The 19,310-nt window shown below is 55.9% G+C and overlaps 1 protein-coding gene across 1 annotated transcript; it reads left to right on the top strand.

Moving 5' to 3' along the window:
• Positions 1-1,971: 1,971 nt before the first annotated feature.
• On the top strand, positions 1,972-18,869 carry LOC119102660 (X-linked retinitis pigmentosa GTPase regulator). The gene is made up of 11 exons (XM_037226120.1): positions 1,972-2,002; positions 2,377-2,502; positions 7,158-7,304; positions 7,930-8,079; positions 10,322-10,471; positions 12,837-12,890; positions 12,939-13,094; positions 17,347-17,468; positions 17,841-17,987; positions 18,567-18,740; positions 18,858-18,869. The coding sequence occupies exons 1-11, from the start codon at positions 1,972-1,974 to the stop codon at positions 18,867-18,869; spliced, it is 1,269 nt and encodes a 422-aa protein (XP_037082015.1).
• Positions 18,870-19,310: the final 441 nt, after the last annotated feature.

The raw sequence follows: 19,310 nt of genomic DNA, 5'->3' as shown, positions 1-19,310 counted from the left end.
CTCATTATCTTTTTCCTTTTGTCTGTGAAGCAGTTAGTGGGAGCCTTCTTCAAAGTTGATATAATTGTGATTCTTCATTTATAACGCCCTGCTTGTACTTCGGATCCAGAAGGTTGGGAGCCAAACTCACTGTTGGAGGGGGGGGGGGGCAAATCGGACATTTGGGGGGAAACATTGACCCACCCAAAGAGTGCAAATCGACACACGTGTCAGCGTGCTTTACCGCAATCCGTTTTTGTTTCCATAGCATCCAGATATCACCCGGGCCGCGTTCAGGTGAAGGCATTCGTCACACGAAGATGATGCGACGCTGTCCAGTCTAGCAAGCGTGTTGTGTGAGCTCTGTGACCCATCATGTGGGTCACACATTCTGTGTCATGATACTTTGCCGTGTGATGTGCTGTGCGATCCGAACCACATCGCTGCGCCATCTCAGACGGAGCGCATAGCACAATATGATGTCGTCAGCCCACTTTACTGACCAGCCACCATCACGTGCGTGACTCTGCTCATATCTGGCCTGGGTTACACAGATGCCGTCGATTTTTAGAGGAACGCAAGTGGAGTGACCACCCGCCGTAATCTTGAGGATAACTGTGGTCAGAGGCCCTGGAATACCCCTTGAGTCTCCCCATTGTGGTGTCACACGGCGCACATATCAGCTGTCAGCACAGACACTGTGACGTGACCTTTGCCGTAGCTCCCCACACATCCGGTCCATGTGCCCTGATTTACCAAAGCGTTTCTCAGTGACCTTTGAGGTCGGTCGCGTTGAAACAGCGGCCACGGTTTACAAAAGTCAGCAGTACAGTGTCGTTTTGCCCGGTCTGTGTACATGCCTGCGTATATTCTCGCCCACCAAGTGGCTGTCCAGTTTGTTATCATGCTGCTGTGTTCTTCGCTGCGCTTCTCAGTCCGTTGATGGACTCCCCTTTGCTTCACCACATTGTCCAATTTCGCGGCGTCCTGTCCGTCCGCTCGTCCCGCTGCATTCCAACCTGTCCGCCTGTCCGTCAGCTTATCCCTTGTCCGCCAGCTTGTCTTGTCTCCTCCCAATCACTGCATCCTTCTGCACATTCCCCTCCCCAACAGTGCATTTCCCTGTCAACCAGCACGTTCATGTGTCCGCTAGCTTGCTCTTTTGTCTGTCATTTTGCCCCTGTCCGTCAGCTTGCCCCCGGTCTGCTATCTCGCCCCTGTCCGTTAGCGCGTTCTCTTGTCAATCCGCGCGTTACCCCATCCGTCGTCTTGCCTCCTATTCGTTGGTATGTTCCCTGCCCGTCGTCGCGTTCCCCTATCTGTCGTCGCGTTCTCCTGTCCGTTGGCACGTTCCCCCGCCCGTCAGCGCGTTCCCCTGTCCGTCGGCGCACTCCCCTGTCCGTCAGCGCGGTCCCCTGTCAGTCGGCGCGTTCCCCTGTCCGTCGGCCCGTTTCCCTTTCCTTCACCGCGTGCTCCTGTCCGTCAGCGCGGTCCCCTGTCCGTCAGCGCGTTCCCCTGTCCATCGACGCGTTCCTCTGTCCGTCGTCGCGACCCCCTGTCCGTCGGCGCGGTCCCCTGTCCGTCGGCGCGGTCCCCTGTCCATCGGCGCGTTCCCCTGTCCGTCGGCCCGTTTCCCTTTCCTTCACCGCGTGCTCCTGTCCGTCAGCGCGGTCCCCTGTCCGTCAGCGCGTTCCCCTGTCCATCGACGCGTTCCTCTGTCCGTCGTCGCGACCCCCTGTCCGTCGGCGCGGTCCCCTGTCCGTCGGCGCGGTCCCCTGTCCATCGGCGCGGTCCCCTGTCCGTCAGCACGGTCCCCTGTCCGTCGGCGCGGTCCCCTGTCCGTCGGCGCGGTCCCCTGTCCAGCGTGCGGGACAGCATCGATCACTCCGACGGCTCGCCGTTGAGTCGGGCCGTGGCCGCTGCACGGCCGGCGATCGATGCGCCGCGTGTGGCGCATGATGTGCCCGCTCGCCGCCGCCACCAGTGGACGCCATGGCCGGCGAGCCGGAGGCAGAGCTGCCGGGTGAGTCGCGCCGCGGGCCCCGAGGAGGCCCGAGGAGCAGGTCCCGAGCAGGCCCGCTGTCGTACCGGCAGGCAGACGGCGGCGCTGGGAGGCTGGCGCCAGGCACGAAGCTGGCCAATACCACCTGTCCCTGATGCGGGGCTCGGCGAAAGTTTGCGACGTTCGCATGACGCGTGAAGCGGAGCGGGAACCGAGCGGTGCGCTGGTGCTCGCGTTGGTGTCGACGTAAGGTTGGTGTACACTGATGACTCTGAACAGTTGGAGGCGGGGGCGACGCCAGTGACCGCGAGCTTCGGAGAGAAATGTTCAGTGGGTTAGCGCCGCCGAACGACCGATAGTGATCCCGTGTTTGACCTCGTCTTGTCTGTCCGCAGAGACGGGCGCCGTGCTGACCTTTGGGCGGAGTCGGTTTGCCGAGAACCAGGCGTCCCGGTTCTGGATCAAGAACGACAGGGTGGTCGCCTGTGCCTGTGGTGACGAGCACACCATCGTGATAGCAGGTGAGAATGTCATTAACACGGACGGAGCGGCGAAGGTGGCTACAGAAAATTATTCACTTATCCGCAGCACATATGAATGATAAGCGAATCACACATCAGCGAAAATATCATCGGAGCCCTGCGCATCTTTGGAGCCCCTCGCTTCGATTGTGGCGAATAATCATCTAGCTTTGTCCTGCCCACAGCACTAAGACCGTGGGACAGAAGCCCAACTACTCAGCTGCGCTGCCGGTCTAACACGATACCGCGGTGTGATATTTGTGTTGCATACGGCGTGGATGATCCACGACCGTCGTTAGCTTGCAACGATCGTCATAACCCTTCGTCCTTTGACTGAAGCACGCTCCGACCCCTCCCTGCAGTCAAATAAAATCCCTTTTCTCGGGACCAGCACTGCGTTGCCATCCGCGACGTTTTTGAAATCTGACATAATGTTAATGATACGCCACACGACGGTGTCAGCACGAAATACGATTGTGTTTCGCTGGAAATCACATCGCAGTTTACTACAGGGTCACAAATGGGTAGCTGGTGGGACTTCCGTTTGTCAACAGCATGGGTTAAGGCCTGTGACCCGTGGTTGCGACGGCCAGATGGCCGGGGCGCACGAGAGGTGGCGCCTGTGGTGGAAGAGCGAAGTCCGAGCCTTGTGACCGCTGCTTGTGACGGTCGCAAGCCCCGGGCGTGTGATCCGTTACTTACGGTGGCACCGTTTACACAGACCAGGCACCGCCCGGCGCGCTTATTAGTCCGCGAGGCACAGACAGGAAAATGAGGTCGGTCCGCTTAGGGCATTGGTGGACTTTCTGGCTCGAGGTTCCTTTGGACGGATGGTCTGAAGCTCTGTAGCTCAGGAAGCTCCATAGCTCAGGCTGGCGCTCACTTTGGTTAGCTCATGTGCTGCTACGACTGATCGGGTGAAAGAGTCGCGGAAGTATAGTTAAAAACTTGTGCGTCATTTTGACAGCACGTGGACTTCTACGAGTGAGTTGCCAAGAGTGCCACCATTCAGTTTCCCCAGCCGAAGGTGTCCTCTCCGCCCGCTCGACAGTGGGAAGTGTTTGGGCGCTGTTATGCAGTGGGAAGTGGTTCAGTTTGGACCTGGTCTGCAGAGAAACAACGCAGAGGGAATGTTTTAATGAGTAGTGCTGCTTTTGGAGACCGTTGTCATGAGACTGCAGGGGCAGATTTTGGTCGCATCGCACTGCGAGAGCAGTTATAAGAGTGGCCCACTATAATTTCCCGTGCAGATCGTCAGTGCTGTCTGCAGCGTTCAACAGGTGAAGCCAGGGTATCAGGAGATTAGAGGCGGTATGGGAAGGTTGGCTGAGGGGAGAAAGGCTGCAAGGCTGCGGTGCATCGATTATATATATATATATATATATATATATATATATATATATATATATATAAACGCAATCAAAATGCATTTGGCCGGTTAAGTCTCTACACGTTCCGCTCCGGGCTGTGACCGCAGGACTGCTGACGTCGGACCGCTAATGAGAGGTTCGACCCCGCCGGGAGAGCCGATAGCGCCCCGTTCAACGGTCAGAGGCGGCTACAGCTGGCTGAGGCTTGGAGTGGGGAGGCGGCAGACGCCCTGCTACGCCGGAGCAGCGGTGCTTCGCTGTGTGGTGTGACACTATGCAGCGACAGACACCATGCATCTGAGTCCGCTGAAACTCGGGATCGTACACGTGGTTGTGGGACTCCAATGCAAATGTATCGAGTCATCTCACGCATCAGTGGGCCGCATGCACGGATTAGCTATTTCTTTTGTTTCGGGAACGCGACGCACGTCGTCGCGCGCGAACGGGATTTAAACCCGGGACCTCGCGTGGGAGCAGAAGGCACTAATCACTTGGCCGTGACGCCCCTGAATTGACTACTTCAAGGAAGCAGCACACGCTCATGTGCAATGAAAGCTAAAGAGGCGTGGGACGATTGAACCTAAGACCGACCGATAACCACGCTCAAAGACGATATGTCGATCAATGTTCCTGTGTTGTCAAGTTTTACCCGCACAGGTATGACGTACGAGAAGCATTCACACTTCAGCGATGTGACTTAGCAGTGCGCTGCGTTGTCACCCATTCGTGAAGCGATAAGAAGTCTCGTCTCGGTCAAGAATTTAGCGGAACGGCGTGAAGGGAAAGTTCCAGAGGGATCTACGCTCATCTCAAACCCTGATTTGTCTGAGTGTGTCGGAGTGTGAATCGAAAGCGTGTTCCGAACATCAAGCTGGTAGCGGTGTCCGCGGAAGAGCATGTCCGCGTGATCGAAGTGGGGTGGCGCAGCCTGTCTTAACGTGACAAGAGCTGCCCGCCACCGCCCCTGATCCCACACTCCTGAGCACGCCCCTGGCCCCACACTCCCGAGTAAGCCCCCGGTCCCACACTCCTGAGCACGCCCCTGCTCATCACGACTGTTGCGTGTCCTGCCCGCGGCTGCTGTAATGGGTACCGTATCGGCGGGGCCTAACGGGCCCTCGTGCTCCGGGCAATCAGTAGGACGTCCTCTAACCAACAACGGTCTCAACTTAACAAGGCAGCTCCTGTGTATGTGGCGTATGGAGCTGAATCTCTGAGGCGCGATAAGGCCTTTGATGACGAACGAATGCCGGTGATGAATGCTTGACGATGTCGTTTGTAAAATAAGGTTTGTAAAATAAGGTAAAATAAGGTAAAATAATGCATGACGATGACGTTTGTGAAATGAGGTTCCAGAATACCACACACTGTTATACTGCTGCGCTCCGTTATACCGCTCCGAAGTAAGCATCGATGAGAAGCTGCACTGAACTATAATAAGGATGTCGTGTTCGTAGCGTTTTATCTGATGCCTCACGAGCCACCAAGCACGTGCGGCTTAGCACCCTGCTCTCCTGTGCGTGACTCCGGAAACGCTGCGTGTGATGGCCCTCTACCCTTCCTAATGAGCCCGGGCACGGTATCACAACACGCATGGCCACTAGAGACAAAGACGGAGCGGCGACGGAGCGCTGACAGCGCGTGTCAAACCCCTGAGCCGCCAGCTTGGAAAGGAAGGCAGGTCACAGACACGGCAGGCGCAAGCCGAAGGTGAATGTCAGGTAAAGAGGAGCAGGAGCCGAATACTATGTAAACCGCGCTCAGCTGCGCAGGAAATCGGTGGGCGAATGTAATGTAAACCGCGCGCGGCCGCACAGGAGATCGGCGGGCGAATATGATGTAAACCACGCGCGCATGCGCAAGAAATCGGTGGGCGAATATGGTGTAAACCGCGCGCGGCTGCGCAGGAAATCGGCGGGAGAGAGCGAAAGGAAAAACCTGGCAGCACTCTAGTGGCATTCAACCGCTGTTTAGTATGTCTTGTTTGTCACGCAGACAGTACCCAGACTGCGGTCGCTGCTATGTTGGATCTTCCCACGATAAGCAGCGTGACCAGTTCCAGCCTTGAAAGCCGCAGCAGCTGTCTGTGTCCATCTAAAGTTTACTTCTGGTTTTGAAAAGGCGGCGTGTGGACGGCCACATTCGATGAGTGCTATCATCGGGCGGTCGTCTTGTTTCAGAGTCTCACCGAGTGTTTGCCTTCGGAACGAACGAGTTCGGTCAGCTGGGACTGGGCCACTCCAAGTCGGTCACTCGCCCAAGCTGCATCAAAGGTAACAATTTTAAACACTTAAAAATGTGTTTAATCACAGTCCCTTCACATTTTACTTCGCACAAGTCGAAAGTCGTTCAGTAAATTGCGTTACGGTGCAGACAAATTCCCTGCGAAATATATGATGACCTTTCGTGATGCTCGGTGATCTTTTTGTGAGAACATCGACCCCATCGCGAAGGTCTCGTCGTACGCTGCTCACGTCATGACAGAAAACCTGAGTCCGCTAACACCCGCATGGGAGTGTGGCCCAGACTTGACTGACGCCTGCTACTTGAAGGACACTTGTGCTGACCAGGGGTGTGTTGTTGGCGGTCAATGCCTGCCAGAAGCTCCTCTGGCGCGCACCACGTATTTGTATTTATGACAAGACTTCGTGTATGTCGCAGTAAGTACCTTTCGCATGATCACATAGCCGTCCTGCGCACGCTCCGCGATCCCATTTTGCCCACTCGCCGGAAATGAACAGATGGGCAGTAGTGATCCCGCCTGTGCATCTAACGGATGTATGTTGTTTGCAGCCTTGAAGTCAAAAGAATGTCACGTGGTGGGGTGCGGAAAGTCACACTCCGTGGTTGGAACTGGTAAGTGGCACACAGCTCCTGGCTCATATCCCTCCTCCCAAACAAAATCTGTCGCTCGTGTAATAGGCTCGAAGAATAACCGTCACTGAACAGTGGCCCTGGAAGTGCTTACATCGGTGCCGTAATCCTATCTTACGCGGGCAGATTCAATCACATGGGCGGCTGAGGCTGTGTTTGAATGGGAGGGATCTGAGATGAAGTGGAAAGTAAAAAGTGTGACTGAAATCATCCGAGTTGAATCATGTGGGGCTTCCAACACCAAGCCTATGCGCTGTCACAGCAGCGTCCCTCCAGCGCCACACGCATCATGGCCAGTGATCCACCCACGATGCAAACAGTGCAGTCGTGCGCCTGATACCCCGGTGAGCCGTCCCCTCCACGCCTGGTCTTCTGCCGCTACTCTGCACGACTCGGCGCGTTCTGTTCCAGGCGACGGCAAGCTGTTCGCGTTCGGACTGAACCAGGACGGTCAGCTGGGTCTCGGCCATACAGAGTCGACCTTGGAGGAGGTCACCGCCTGGTCAGGCCTGCCCGCGCAGCTCGGGGCAGGGGTGGCCCACACCGTCGCCCTCACAGGTAGCCATGGGTACCGAACTGGTGGGGCAGGGGTGGCACACACCGTCGCCCTCACACATAGCCATAGGTACCGAACAGGTGGGACAGGGGTGGCCCACACTGTCGCCCTCACAGGTAGCCATAGGTACCGAACTGATGGAGCAAGGGTGGCCCACACCGTCGCCCTCACAGGTAGCCATGGGTACCGAACAGGTGGGACAGGGGTGGCCCACACCGTCGCCCTCACGGATAGCCACAGGTACCGAACAGGGTGGCCCACACCGTCGCCCTCACAGATAACCATAGGCACAGAACAGGTGGGGCAGGGGTGGCCCACACCGTCGCCCTCAATAGGAACCGAACACGTGGGGCAGGGGTGGCCCACGCCGTCACCCTCACAGTTAACCATGGGTGCCGAATCGCTTGAGGCATGGGTGGTGCACAGTGCAGACGGGCGCCCCCAAGGGTAGGCATGGTTGCTGGCCAGCCGGAGCGGGTTTGGCATGCTCGGTGCCCCCACGAGTAGTTACGACGACTGGGTATGACCAGCGGGGCCGTCCCCCATGCATCAGGACCAACCCCTGACAAGGATGGCCCATGGATGTGGTCGGGTACGCGCTAACAGTTGTCTGTGACTGTCCCACAGTCGACGGACGCCTGTACACCTGGGGCAGCAATGCCGAGGGCCAATGTGGACTCGGGGAATCACCTGGCGCCGCGGTCCCGACCCTGGTGCCATCTGACGACGAGATCGTGAACGTCAGCTGCGGCTACCGGCACACGGCCTTCGTAACGGGTGAGGTAGAGACATTGACAGATCGCGTGGATATGAATATAATAATTGCACGACATGACTGACGTCTTAGATAAGGTAATACAGCGAATTGCTATGGGCTTTCACATTGAAAGGACGTCCATTAATAGATGAGAATATGCGGTTGAATCGGCTGGAAGCTGTTCTCACCCTCGATGTTAATAGGAAAGGTTAAAAGGCTACAAACATCGTACACTGAGCGTGATAATGCTACTTATTTACAGTGTGACGTGACGGAACTATCGCAATTTTGAGAACGAAAACATTTTGACTTGATGTGCTCCAATATGCATAGCATCACACGTCACTAATCACGGACCGGCCACAGCAATTGTCGGCCAGTCAGTGGTTCGTTGGTGTTGTTCATAGCAGATCGCGTGTTGCGTGTGAGTAGCAGAGAAAACCTCCCGTCCACAACATGTGCTCAGACTCAGGAAAAAAACGTGCCAGGTCTGAATGTCTCTTTTGCAAGTCTGCCTTTATCACTTCAAAGCCCGAAGCGAAGGTGAAGCAGTCTCATTTAATGTTCCAGCCAGTGCTCACAGCCAGTGCTTATTTACGTAAACCGAATCGGATGATGGTTGAAGCCCAGCAGTATTGGGTGCACGCCTGGGTCGTTTTCGAGATCCGTGCTCGCACCAAAGTCAGTCAGGTAGCCGCCACCGTCATCATGGTCACCAGTTGTGTCTAAAGCACACCAGCTGCAGAACCATCCAGCCCTGTCTCTGACCTGATTTTGACCTGGTGCAGAACCCCCGTCTCCAGCGCCTGACCTGTCCTCTGCAGAATCACCTCCACCCAGCGCCTACCCCGTAACACGAACCCCTGCAGAATGACCTCCGTCCAGCACCTGGCCATGTGACCTGTCCTCTGCAGAATGACCTCCGTCGAGCACCTGACCGTATGACCCGTCTTCCGCAGGATGACCTCCGTCCAGCACCTGACCGTGTGACCTGTCCTCTGCAGAATGACCTCCGTCGAGCACCTGACCGTGTGACCTGTCCTCTGCAGAATGACCTCCGTCCAGCACTTGACCGTGTGACCTGTCCTCCGCAGAATGACCTCCGTCCAGCACCTGACCGTGTGGCCTGTCCTCCGCAGAATCACCTCCGCCCAGCGCCTACCCCGTAACACCAACCCCTGCAGAATGACCTCCGTCCAGCACCTGGCCGTGTGACCTGTCCTCTGCAGAATGACCTCCGTCGAGCACCTGACCGTGTGACCTGTCTTCCGCAGGATGGCCTCCGTCCAGCACCTGACCGTGTGACCTATACTCTGCAGGATGACCTCCGTCGAGCACCTGACCGTGTGACCTGTCCTCTGCAGAATGACCTCCGTCCAGCACTTGACCGTGTAACCTGTCCTCCGCAGAATGACCTCCGTCCAGCACCTGACCGTGTGACCTGTCCTCCGCAGAATCACCCCCGCCCAGCGCCTACCCCGTAACACCAACCCCTGCAGAATGACCTCCGTCCAGCACCTGGCCGTGTGACCTGTCCTCTGCAGAATGACCCGCGTCCAGCACCTGACCGTGTGACCTGTCCTCTGCAGAATGACCTCCGTCCAGCGCCTTACCCCGTAACTTGAACCCCTGCAGAATGACCTCCGTCCAGCACCTGGCCGTGTGACCTGTCCTCTGCAGAATGACCTCCGTCGAGCACCTGACCGTATGACCCGTCTTCCGCAGGATGGCCTCCGTCCAGCACCTGACCGCGTGACCTGTCCTCCGCAGAATGACCTCCGTCCAGCACCTGACCGTGTGACCTATACTCTGCAGAATGACCTCCGTCCAGCACCTGACCGTGTGACCTGTCCTCCGCAGAATCACCTCCGCCCAGCGCCTACCCCGTAACACCAACCCCTGCAGAATGACCTCCGTCGAGCACTTGACCGTGTGACCTGTTCCCTGCAGAATGACCTCCGTCCAGCACTTGACCGTGTGACCTGTCCCCTGCAGAATGACCTCCGTCCAGCGCCTTACCCCGTAACTTGAACCCCTGCAGAATGACCTCCGTCCAGCACCTGACCGTGTGACTTGTCCTCCGCAGAATGGCCTCCGTCCAGCACCTGACCGTGTGACCTGTCCTCTGCCGAGTGACCTGAGTCCAGCACCTGACCGTGTGACCTGTCCTCTGCAGAGTGACCTCCGTCCAGCACCTGACCTTGTGACCTGTCCTCTGCCGAGTGACCTGAGTCCAGCGCCTGACTGCGTGACCTCCCGCAGCTGACGGCGAGCTGTTCACTTTCGGTGAGAACGACGATGGCCAGCTGGGGCTGGGGGACCGGGAGAGCCGGAGCCGGCCCACGATGGTGCCCGATCTGCAGGACGTGGCGCAGGTTGCCTGCGGCGGTCAGCACACCATCGTCTTACTCGGTCAGTGCGCTGGTGTGCTGAGTCACCACACTTGTGGGTCTGACAGATCAGTACACCGCTGGTCTGCTGGGTCACCACACCTGTGTGTCGGACAGGTCAGTACACCGCTGGTCTGCTGGGTCACCACACCTGTGTGTCGGACAGGTCAGTACACCGCTGGTCTGCTGGGTCACCACACCTGTGTGTCGGACAGGTCAGTACACCGCTGGTGTGCTCGGTCACCACACCGGTGGGTCTGACAGGTCAGTACACCGCTGGTGTGCTCGGTCATCACACCGGTGGGTCTGACAGGTCAGTACACCGCTGGTCTGCTGGGTCACCACACCGGTGGGTCTGACAGGTCAGTACACCGCTGGTCCACCACACCGGTGGGTCTGACAGGTCAGTACACCGCTGGTCCACCACACCGGTGGGTCTGACAGGTCAGTACACTGCTGTTCTGCGCAGATCGCTTGTATTGGTTGCAGGAGCTGTGAATGCGACAGTCACAGCCGTGCGTGGTTTTCTCACAAATCCCTTACAACGTGGTTGAATGATCGGTTTTCCAGTTCCAAAAAAGTCTTATTGCTGCATTAATACACGCGAAGCCGCGTTGCGCGAGAAACGCACGCGATGCCGTGTTGGCGCAACTTCCAGCTTAATGAGGTAATATCAAATATCGACGCACCACCACGCTGCTTGAATTATCAGGCGACAAAAGTTGCTGGGACAGTTCGTGACTGAGGCAGAGAGAGAGAGAGAGAGAGAGAGAGAGAGACAGAGAGAGAGAGAGAGAGAGAGAGAGAGAGAGAGAGAGAGAGAGAGAGAGAGAGAGAGAGAGAGAGAGAGAGAGAGAGAGAGAGAGAGAGAGAGAGAGAGAGAGAGAGAGAGAGAGAGAGAGAGAGAGAGAGAGAGAGAGAGAGAGAGAGAGAGAGAGAGAGAGAGAGAGAGAGAGAGAGAGAGAGAGAGAGAGAGAGAGAGAGAGAGAGAGAGAGAGAGAGAGAGAGAGAGAGAGAGAGAGAGAGAGAGAGAGAGAGAGAGAGAGAGAGAGAGAGAGAGAGAGAGAGAGAGAGAGAGAGAGAGAGAGAGAGAGAGAGAGAGAGAGGGTAGTGCAACCATTATTCCCCTGCCTCTGTCCCAACACGGGCAAAAAAAAACAAGGATCCGCTTCCAAGCTCGATTTGAGTAGAAGCAAACCCGGGCACTGCTTGGACAGAAAAGCTCGGCCGTCATTTCTCAGCGATCAGTGCTCCTCCCCCTCGGCTTAGCCGTTGTTTTCCGCTTCCCAGCTGTTCTGATGCAGTGTGCGGCCTGTCGGACATAATGCCGAAGCCCCCGCCGTTTTTGAAGCTCGTTTATATTGTCGACCAGGCTCATATTCGCCTTGTTTGAGCCATTTACAGCCACCCTTGAGGCCAAAACGGAAAGCGAATTACGATAATGTCCTCTGCGGTGTCGAGATCATGTCACTGCGTGATGTGACCTGCTTTGATGCTTTTGATCCCTGGTCGTAGAGCTGTGACGATTGCATCGAGTTTGCGCCTCATCCGGAATGCTGCAGATCGCCCCACCCAAAACGTCATGAAAATGTCCTCCGTTTCGGCCCAATGGTCACCCCGGATCGCGAGTTTGAGGTGGCCTTGGTTTCGGACTGCCTGACTGTTCAGCAGGACCCTGTGCTTACGGCAGGAGTGACTGCACCACACAAGCGATAGGTGATAGAGCCAAATTTCCTCAAGGCGCCACGGGGACGGCAGGCATTGATTCCGGCCGGCTTGCCACGCCACGGGACGGTGGATGTTGGTCCCGGACCGCCTCATTACACCAAGAAGGGGTCAGCGGTGGTCCCGGACCGCTCGTTACAGCACAGGGCCGGTAATTGTCGATGCCGGCGAACCGAGCCGATCGATCGATGTGGGGCGCGTGCAGTGTGCAGCGCACTGGGCGGCAGCTCGGTCGTGTCGCGGTGCCTCCCCCGCCCGCGGCACTGCTCCTCGCCCTGCCGCGGCCCGGCTCACGGGGTCGGCCTCCACACCGGCGGTACGGTGGCGACACCTCGGCGCGTCAGCGATCGTGCCCTTGGTCTTGGTCTGGCCCACTCTTTGAACGTGGATGAGTCTCGCCATGCAGTGTCGTGTCTTGTGGTATGTGAATCTTTTGACGGTCCGTTAGTCTCATCCTCAACTGAACATGCTATCGCCTTCCCGCTGTGTGCTGTCTCCCCTTGATATAGTTACTTCCTCACTGCCGATTTCGGTGGCCTCTCTCTTGTGCAATAAGCGAATCAAACGCCCCGGCTGTCCATGTCCAGCTCATGCGTGACGCCGCCGCCTGTCGTGACCTGAGCGTTCGAGCGCCGCCTAACAGCGCTCTCGTCTCACCCCAGAGTCGGGCGAGGTGTTCAGCCTCGGCGTCGGCAACCAGGGCCAGCTGGGCCTCGGCAGCCGGGTACTCAGCGCCGCCTAACAGCGCTCTCGTCTCGCCCCAGAATCGGGCGAGGTGTTCAGCTTCGGCGTCGGCAGCCAGGGCCAGCTGGGCCTCGGCAGCCGAGTACTCAGCGCCGTCTCCCCTCAGCGACTGCCGCTGGCCGAGCTGTGCGTCAGGCAGGTGGCGGCCGGACACTGCCACTCGGCCCTCGTCACAGGTAACGTCACTAACGCGTCACCGCGAGTGACGTCACCCACTCTGCCCTCGTCACAGGTAGCATCAACTGGTGATCCCCAGTAGCACGATAGATGCACTGGTCATGTCAACAGCACGGGTCACGGTCACGGGTCATATCAACAGCACGGGTCACGGTCACGGGTCATGTCAACAGCATGGGTCATGTCAACCATTCAGCTTCGTTACAGATGATGTTACATAGCTCAGCTATCGTCACGGGTGACGTCACACACTGCCACTCGGCAACCGTCATCAAACATTACTCGCGGCCGCTCAGCCAGTGCCACAGGGGGACGTCACTCACTGCTTACTCAGCCACGGTCGCACTGGCATGCGTGGCATCACCCGCGTTTCGTCAGACAGGTGGCCGGCACTCACCCGTCGCCGCCGGCAACGCCACTCGCTGACACTCTGTCACTGTGACGTCATCGTAGGTGACATCATTCACATGACGTGATGGAGACGACGGCAGCTCAGCGATCGTTATAGGCGGTATTACGCACTGGCATTGAGCCACGGTGACTTGTTCATCATCCTGGTTTTTTATCAACCTTTTTAGAACCTACAAGTCGCCAGCACCAGATATTACAACTTCGGAATTCGTCTTCAGTCATGATACCATGATCAGAACCTTGTCATAAGGCTAGTTTAGCATTGGAAGCGCTCACCCTCGATCGCGCCCGTTTTAAAACTAAACTTTGCAGAGCCATTGCAACGTAAAAAGAACGACCCTGCAAAAAGATCTCATGAACAAGGGGAGCATGTTGGAGCATTCTACGTGTTTAACCCAGGTGCAAATATTTGCGGACGCAGCTGTTTCCGCACACTAGTCCCATTACTTTGAATGGGAACGTAACATGCACTTAGCATACAGGGAGCAGTTAGAACGTAAACACTATACACCAAAAACACGGAGTGCAAAAGCCCGACACACTGCTTGTCCGCAATGTTCCACGAGGACAGACGGAGGTACGGCGTCGCGACGTTTTCCAATGTTGCATTCCAGGTGACACCATCGGCAGTGAATAGCACTGACGTGTGTCCAGCGCGCGGTTCATCGATTGACCACACGACGGGAGTGGGGCGGGGGTGGTGGGGATTGGCGCGGCCGCGACCGCGTGCCACCTGGTTGAAGTTTCCGTCGGTATCGATCGCGCTTTTGTTTCGACTGTCACCGCGCAGTTTGCGCTGGCCTCGCCGAGGTCACCGCGCAGTTCGCGCCGGCCTCGCCAAGGCATCCGTCCAGTTCGCGCTGACCTCGTCGAGGCTACCGTCCAGTTCGCGCTGACCTCGTCGAGGCTACCGTCCAGTTCGCGCTGACCTCGTCGAGGCTACCGTCCAGTTCGCGCTGACCTCGTCGAGGCTACCGTCCAGTTCGCGCTGACCTCGTCGAGGCTACCGTCCAGTTCGCGCTGACCTCGCCGAGTTACCGCCCAGTTCGCGCTGACCTCGTCGAGGCTACCGTCCAGTTCGCGCTGACCTCGTCGAGGCTACCGTCCAGTTCGCGCTGACCTCGCCGAGTTACCGCCCAGTTCGCGCTGACCTCGTCGAGGCTACCGTCCAGTTCGCGCTGACCTCGCCGAGTTACCGCCCAGTTCGCGCTGACCTCGCCGAGGTCGCTACGCACTTCGCACTGGCCTCGCCGGGGTCACCGCTCAGTTTGTGTCGACCCTTCCGAGGTCACTGAGCAGTTCGCGCTGACCTCGGCGATGGCTCAATCGATGGCAGTCACCGCCCGACCTGCTCGGGTGCGCGAGCTCTTTTCCAACCCGCTGACATGCCCGGCAATTAGGAAAAGTGGCTTCTTGTCAGGCTATTTCTATTGCTGCGGCTGTTCAATGCTGATGGTATTGCCCGTAGTATGAAGGGCACCACGTGACATGTGTAAGCACCAATTACTCCACAGTTACTAGGTCCATGCCATGTTCCATTCTTCCATCACGGACACTGAAGATATCCTGAAACAATGAAGTTGACACCCGAACGAAATTGTCAGATGCCAAAACACAGTAGAATGTTGAACGGGTGCAACTAATAAGACTCCCCGACGTGGAAAGAGCGAAGGCGGCAGCACGTGAGAGCTTGCAGGTGATGCTATGCAGGCACAAACATCATCATATACATTATATTTGGCATCATCTCCATTAGCTATGTTGAGGACCAAAGATCCGTAGGTGGATCCGGTGGTTCACTGATGTAGTCTTACTCAGCAATTCACAAATGGCACTTCCTATAATTCTCGGCAATGAGCTTGGTCAGCCCCGTCAGTTTTAGACAGTTAAGTCACTCCAAATGAAATGTAAACTGAGTTGACAATGGTTTTCATATTATGCGGAAAATAATTTGTGGGTAAATATTGTCCGCAATTTAGGACATTGCATGTCTGTAAAGCGCTCATGGATCAATCTCGCTTGGTTTAGGCAACATAATCTTTCATTAGAGATCAGTTTCGGAAAAGGTGACCTTGACCGCTTTCCGGCCGATTACTAGAGCACCTGTTGCTTCCACAGTTATAAGACCTTTAAGTGAGTTGTAATCGGCGCATTCACTTACATTGTAAAGTTGGTATCACGCCTTCATTTGCCCTGATTGCTGAAATCTGACATCAATCATTAAAAGGGTCCCAGAACGGGCAGATCCCTGCATTGAACACGAGCGCGCGACCTTCTGCACGTACCGACCCATCCCTTTGACAGCACGATCGTCCATTTCCTTGCGTTCAGTATCTGGGGGTCTGTGCCGCTGCGGCGCCGGACCGTCCAGAATTTGACACGGTTTCGGTCGTTGTTCTTCAGCCTTTATTCGCAAATTGGAAATTTTTCATGTTCATTGCTAATCAAGTTGATAAGCAAAATCGTGGTGATACTGCACCGCGACGCTGCAGGAATAGCCCCTCTGATCAGACAGCTGCAGGAAAACTACTTCGTACTTCGTAAAGCATCGTGTCTCTCGTTGTACAAAACTGCAGGAAGCTTTAAAGGGAATGTCTTCCATTTGAAGATATCGAGGCAAGCATGAGATATGATGAAACAAGCTCTCTTATAGCGATTGATGTACTTTTTAAGTGGGGAAGACTGTTCTAGACAGTATAATTACCTGTTAAGTAAATATGTGCCTTGAAACGTCATTGTCTGATTACGTCATTATGCCTTGCACAATATTGAATGAGAGCCAATTGACGGCCGTTATATCTGGAAATCGCGCTCACAAACGCCAAATATAAAGGACTCGACCACCGTATTTTTCTCGGCTTTTATCACCGCATGGTTTATGGAATGGCGGGATTTGAGCGACGTCATCGTGACGTCATAAATACCAAAAAGACGTTGAAATACTCTCGCCGGAATACCCCTCCAATACTCGCGGGTGTGTAGCTCCGAAGCTAGATGGATCCAGGTATTAAGAGGGTCAGGGCTGTGAACTGCCCGAAAGGTCTTCAAGATGGCTACTTCAGTTTAAAACTCCATAGAAATGTGGAGCACTCCCTTTAATCAGCTGTTGCAAAGGTATCAGCCGCTAGAAAGCGTGATAGCCTAGTCCTCCAAGTTGGCAATTTTATTACATTTTAAGTGAGACTAACTCGGCCTACATGTGATCACTTTTAAACCTAAATGTTAAAACCGAGCTGGATCTATTTTGTGCCCATGCTCCTTTGCGAATTTGTTTAACCAAAATCGTTCAAAGAAAACGCCGATAAGACCCATCCTCGTCTTTCTCTCAGTGCACTCGCCATCCGCATTCTGTTCTGCGCCCCCGACCGTTGCCCGACCATCACAGCAGTGTAATAACAGTCCCTTGGCATGATTCTGTACTGTTACTTATTATTTTCCGGGTGCTGGAAGTGAATGTTTGGCTGAGCCTTATCGTTCTACATGGTCCCTCATTTAAAATGGGATTGTTGAATGGTTTGTGTTCAAATAAGTCTGTGTAGACCGCTCATAGTTGTGAAAGATTCTCCTTTTTCTTAACCGGATTACGATCAGCCTCTCCATGGCAGAACCTGACCGGTGCCGCCTGATTTGGGCTGTGCTCTCTCTGTCAGACGACGGTCGTCTGCTGACGTTCGGTGTGTTGTGCTCTCTCTGTCAGACGACGATCGTCTGCTGACGTTCGGTGTGTTGTGCTCTCTCTCTGTCAGACGACGGTCGTCTGCTGACGTTCGGTGTGTTGTGCTCTCTCTGTCAGACGACGGTCGTCTGCTGACGTTCGGTGTGTTGTGCTCTCTCTGTCAGACGACGGTCGTCTGCTGACGTTCGGTGACTCCCGCCACGGCAAGCTTTGCGGCAGTGACGAGGAGAGCAACGTCTTCGTGCCAAAGCTCGCCTCCGAAGTTGGCCAGCTGCATGTCGATAAGGTGAGAGAGAGAGCTCTCAGGTCGGCTGAGCCGGACAACTGATGTCATCTGCCGCCCAAAGTACAGTCGTTTCTATATAAGCCGGTAAGGACTGTATTGTTCCGCGCTGGGTAGGTTGACATCGAATCGACCGTTGGATGGTTGGTTGGGTGATCTTTATGATGGCCCTTATGAAATAGGCGATTGTCTCATTTAACGCTCAAACTAACTTCCTTGGTCAAATTCAGCACTTGTTGTAGTGGGTCGAAGCACAGCGGGTTCAGAAAGACGGCGGGCGTCCAGTGACGCGAGCGTCGGTCGAGTGTTCAACTAGCGTCGCTCGACAGCTGTCTTTGCGAGTGTTTTGTGACGCTGGCTGCCCTTTTGACGCAGGTGGTGCTCGGTGGCTGCCAGTCCATGGTGCTGGTGACTCAGCCAACGTCGCCCAGAATGCTGTCCGACCTCCCCCCGCTCACCAACGGACAGCATCCGGTCGACGGTCTGCACAGCGCTGCCCGACAGCGGCGCCGGGAGAGGGAGGTCAGCCGTATTCTGCGATCTTTTTTGATGGTTTACGGTCTTCTTGCAATATTGACGTTAACGTGTAAAGGCTTGCAGAGGTCGCTCTCCCTGTCTTTCTCGTTCTCCCTAATTGCTTTGACCGATCACATGAATCTTGACTTTTCAGGCCCTCGAACCAAAATGAATCAAGTTTTGAGCATGCATTTATGGTAATGGGCATGGCAACCAACTAACCAAAGCATTTTCCTTTTGAACGTGGTGAAATCATCCCGAAAACGACGGCCAAACCGCCAGATTCGGTTTCCCCACCGCGCTGCCTGACCTGAGCCTGTGCTCCTGGCAAGCTCGCCACCGCGCTGCCTGACCTGAGCCTGTGCCCCAGGCAAGCTCGCCACCGCGCTGCCTGACCTGAGCCTGTGCCCCAGGCGAGATCACCACCGCGCTGCCTGACCTGAGCCTGTGCCCCAGACGAGATCACCGCCGCGCTGCCTGACCTGAGCCTGTGCTCCAGGCAAGCTCGCCACCGCGCTGCCTGACCTGAGCCTGTGCTCCAGGCAAGCTCGCCACCGCGCTGCCTGACCTGAGCCTGTGCTCCAGGCAAGCTCGCCGCCGCGCGGCCGTTCGTTGCCACCCCTGCGGGGCGTGCCGCGGCTGTCGCCCTCGAACGCCCGCCGCGAGGACGAGATCCGGCCCGACTCCGGGCGGACGAAGCCCGCCGACGCCTGCGAGCTGCAGTCGGTGTCGTCGACGAGGCCGCAGGACGCCGACCAGGTGGGGCCCAGAGGACGCACAGACCAGGCCAGGCCAGACCAGGCCAGACCAGGCACGGTCTGTGGACTGATGACCTGCAGGCCTGACTGGTGGCCCTCGGGTCTTCTTTGACCTCAGCCCGGTCCGTGACCGGTTCGTGATCTGGTGTTACCGTCGCTGGTGCCGCGAAGTGGCGTGTTGTGTGATGTGCTCCGAGCTACTGGTTGAAGTGTGGACGTGAATTCATAAATCCCAGAGGTTTTCTTCGTGCTAACATAAATGGCAGTAGCTTACCAAGTTTGACCACTGTTATGGTCTTAAAATGACCGACACATTCAACGGCTATTAATTATCTTGCTGAGGTTACGTGTCAAACAACGATGTCTAACGACGATGAACCATTACAGAAATCACAGCACTCTGGAGAGGAGCATGAAGAAACAAAGGATGACGACGCCGAGGTCAAAACTGTGAAGAAAAAAGGTACAATTATAACCAGATGTATATTCGTTTAGGAGCCAAACCAATTCCAAATACACCCGTATGGTGATCAAAAACTTAGATAGTTTAGTGCTTGTGCAATGTGAGGCA

Source organism: Pollicipes pollicipes, unplaced genomic scaffold (assembly GCF_011947565.3).
Source record: "Pollicipes pollicipes isolate AB1234 unplaced genomic scaffold, Ppol_2.1 Scaffold_5724;HRSCAF=6776_pilon_pilon_pilon, whole genome shotgun sequence".
Lineage (NCBI taxonomy): Eukaryota > Metazoa > Arthropoda > Thecostraca > Pollicipedomorpha > Pollicipedidae > Pollicipes > Pollicipes pollicipes.
Note: the sequence above shows the minus strand (reverse complement) of the source record. Positions and strands in the feature narration are given on the sequence as shown.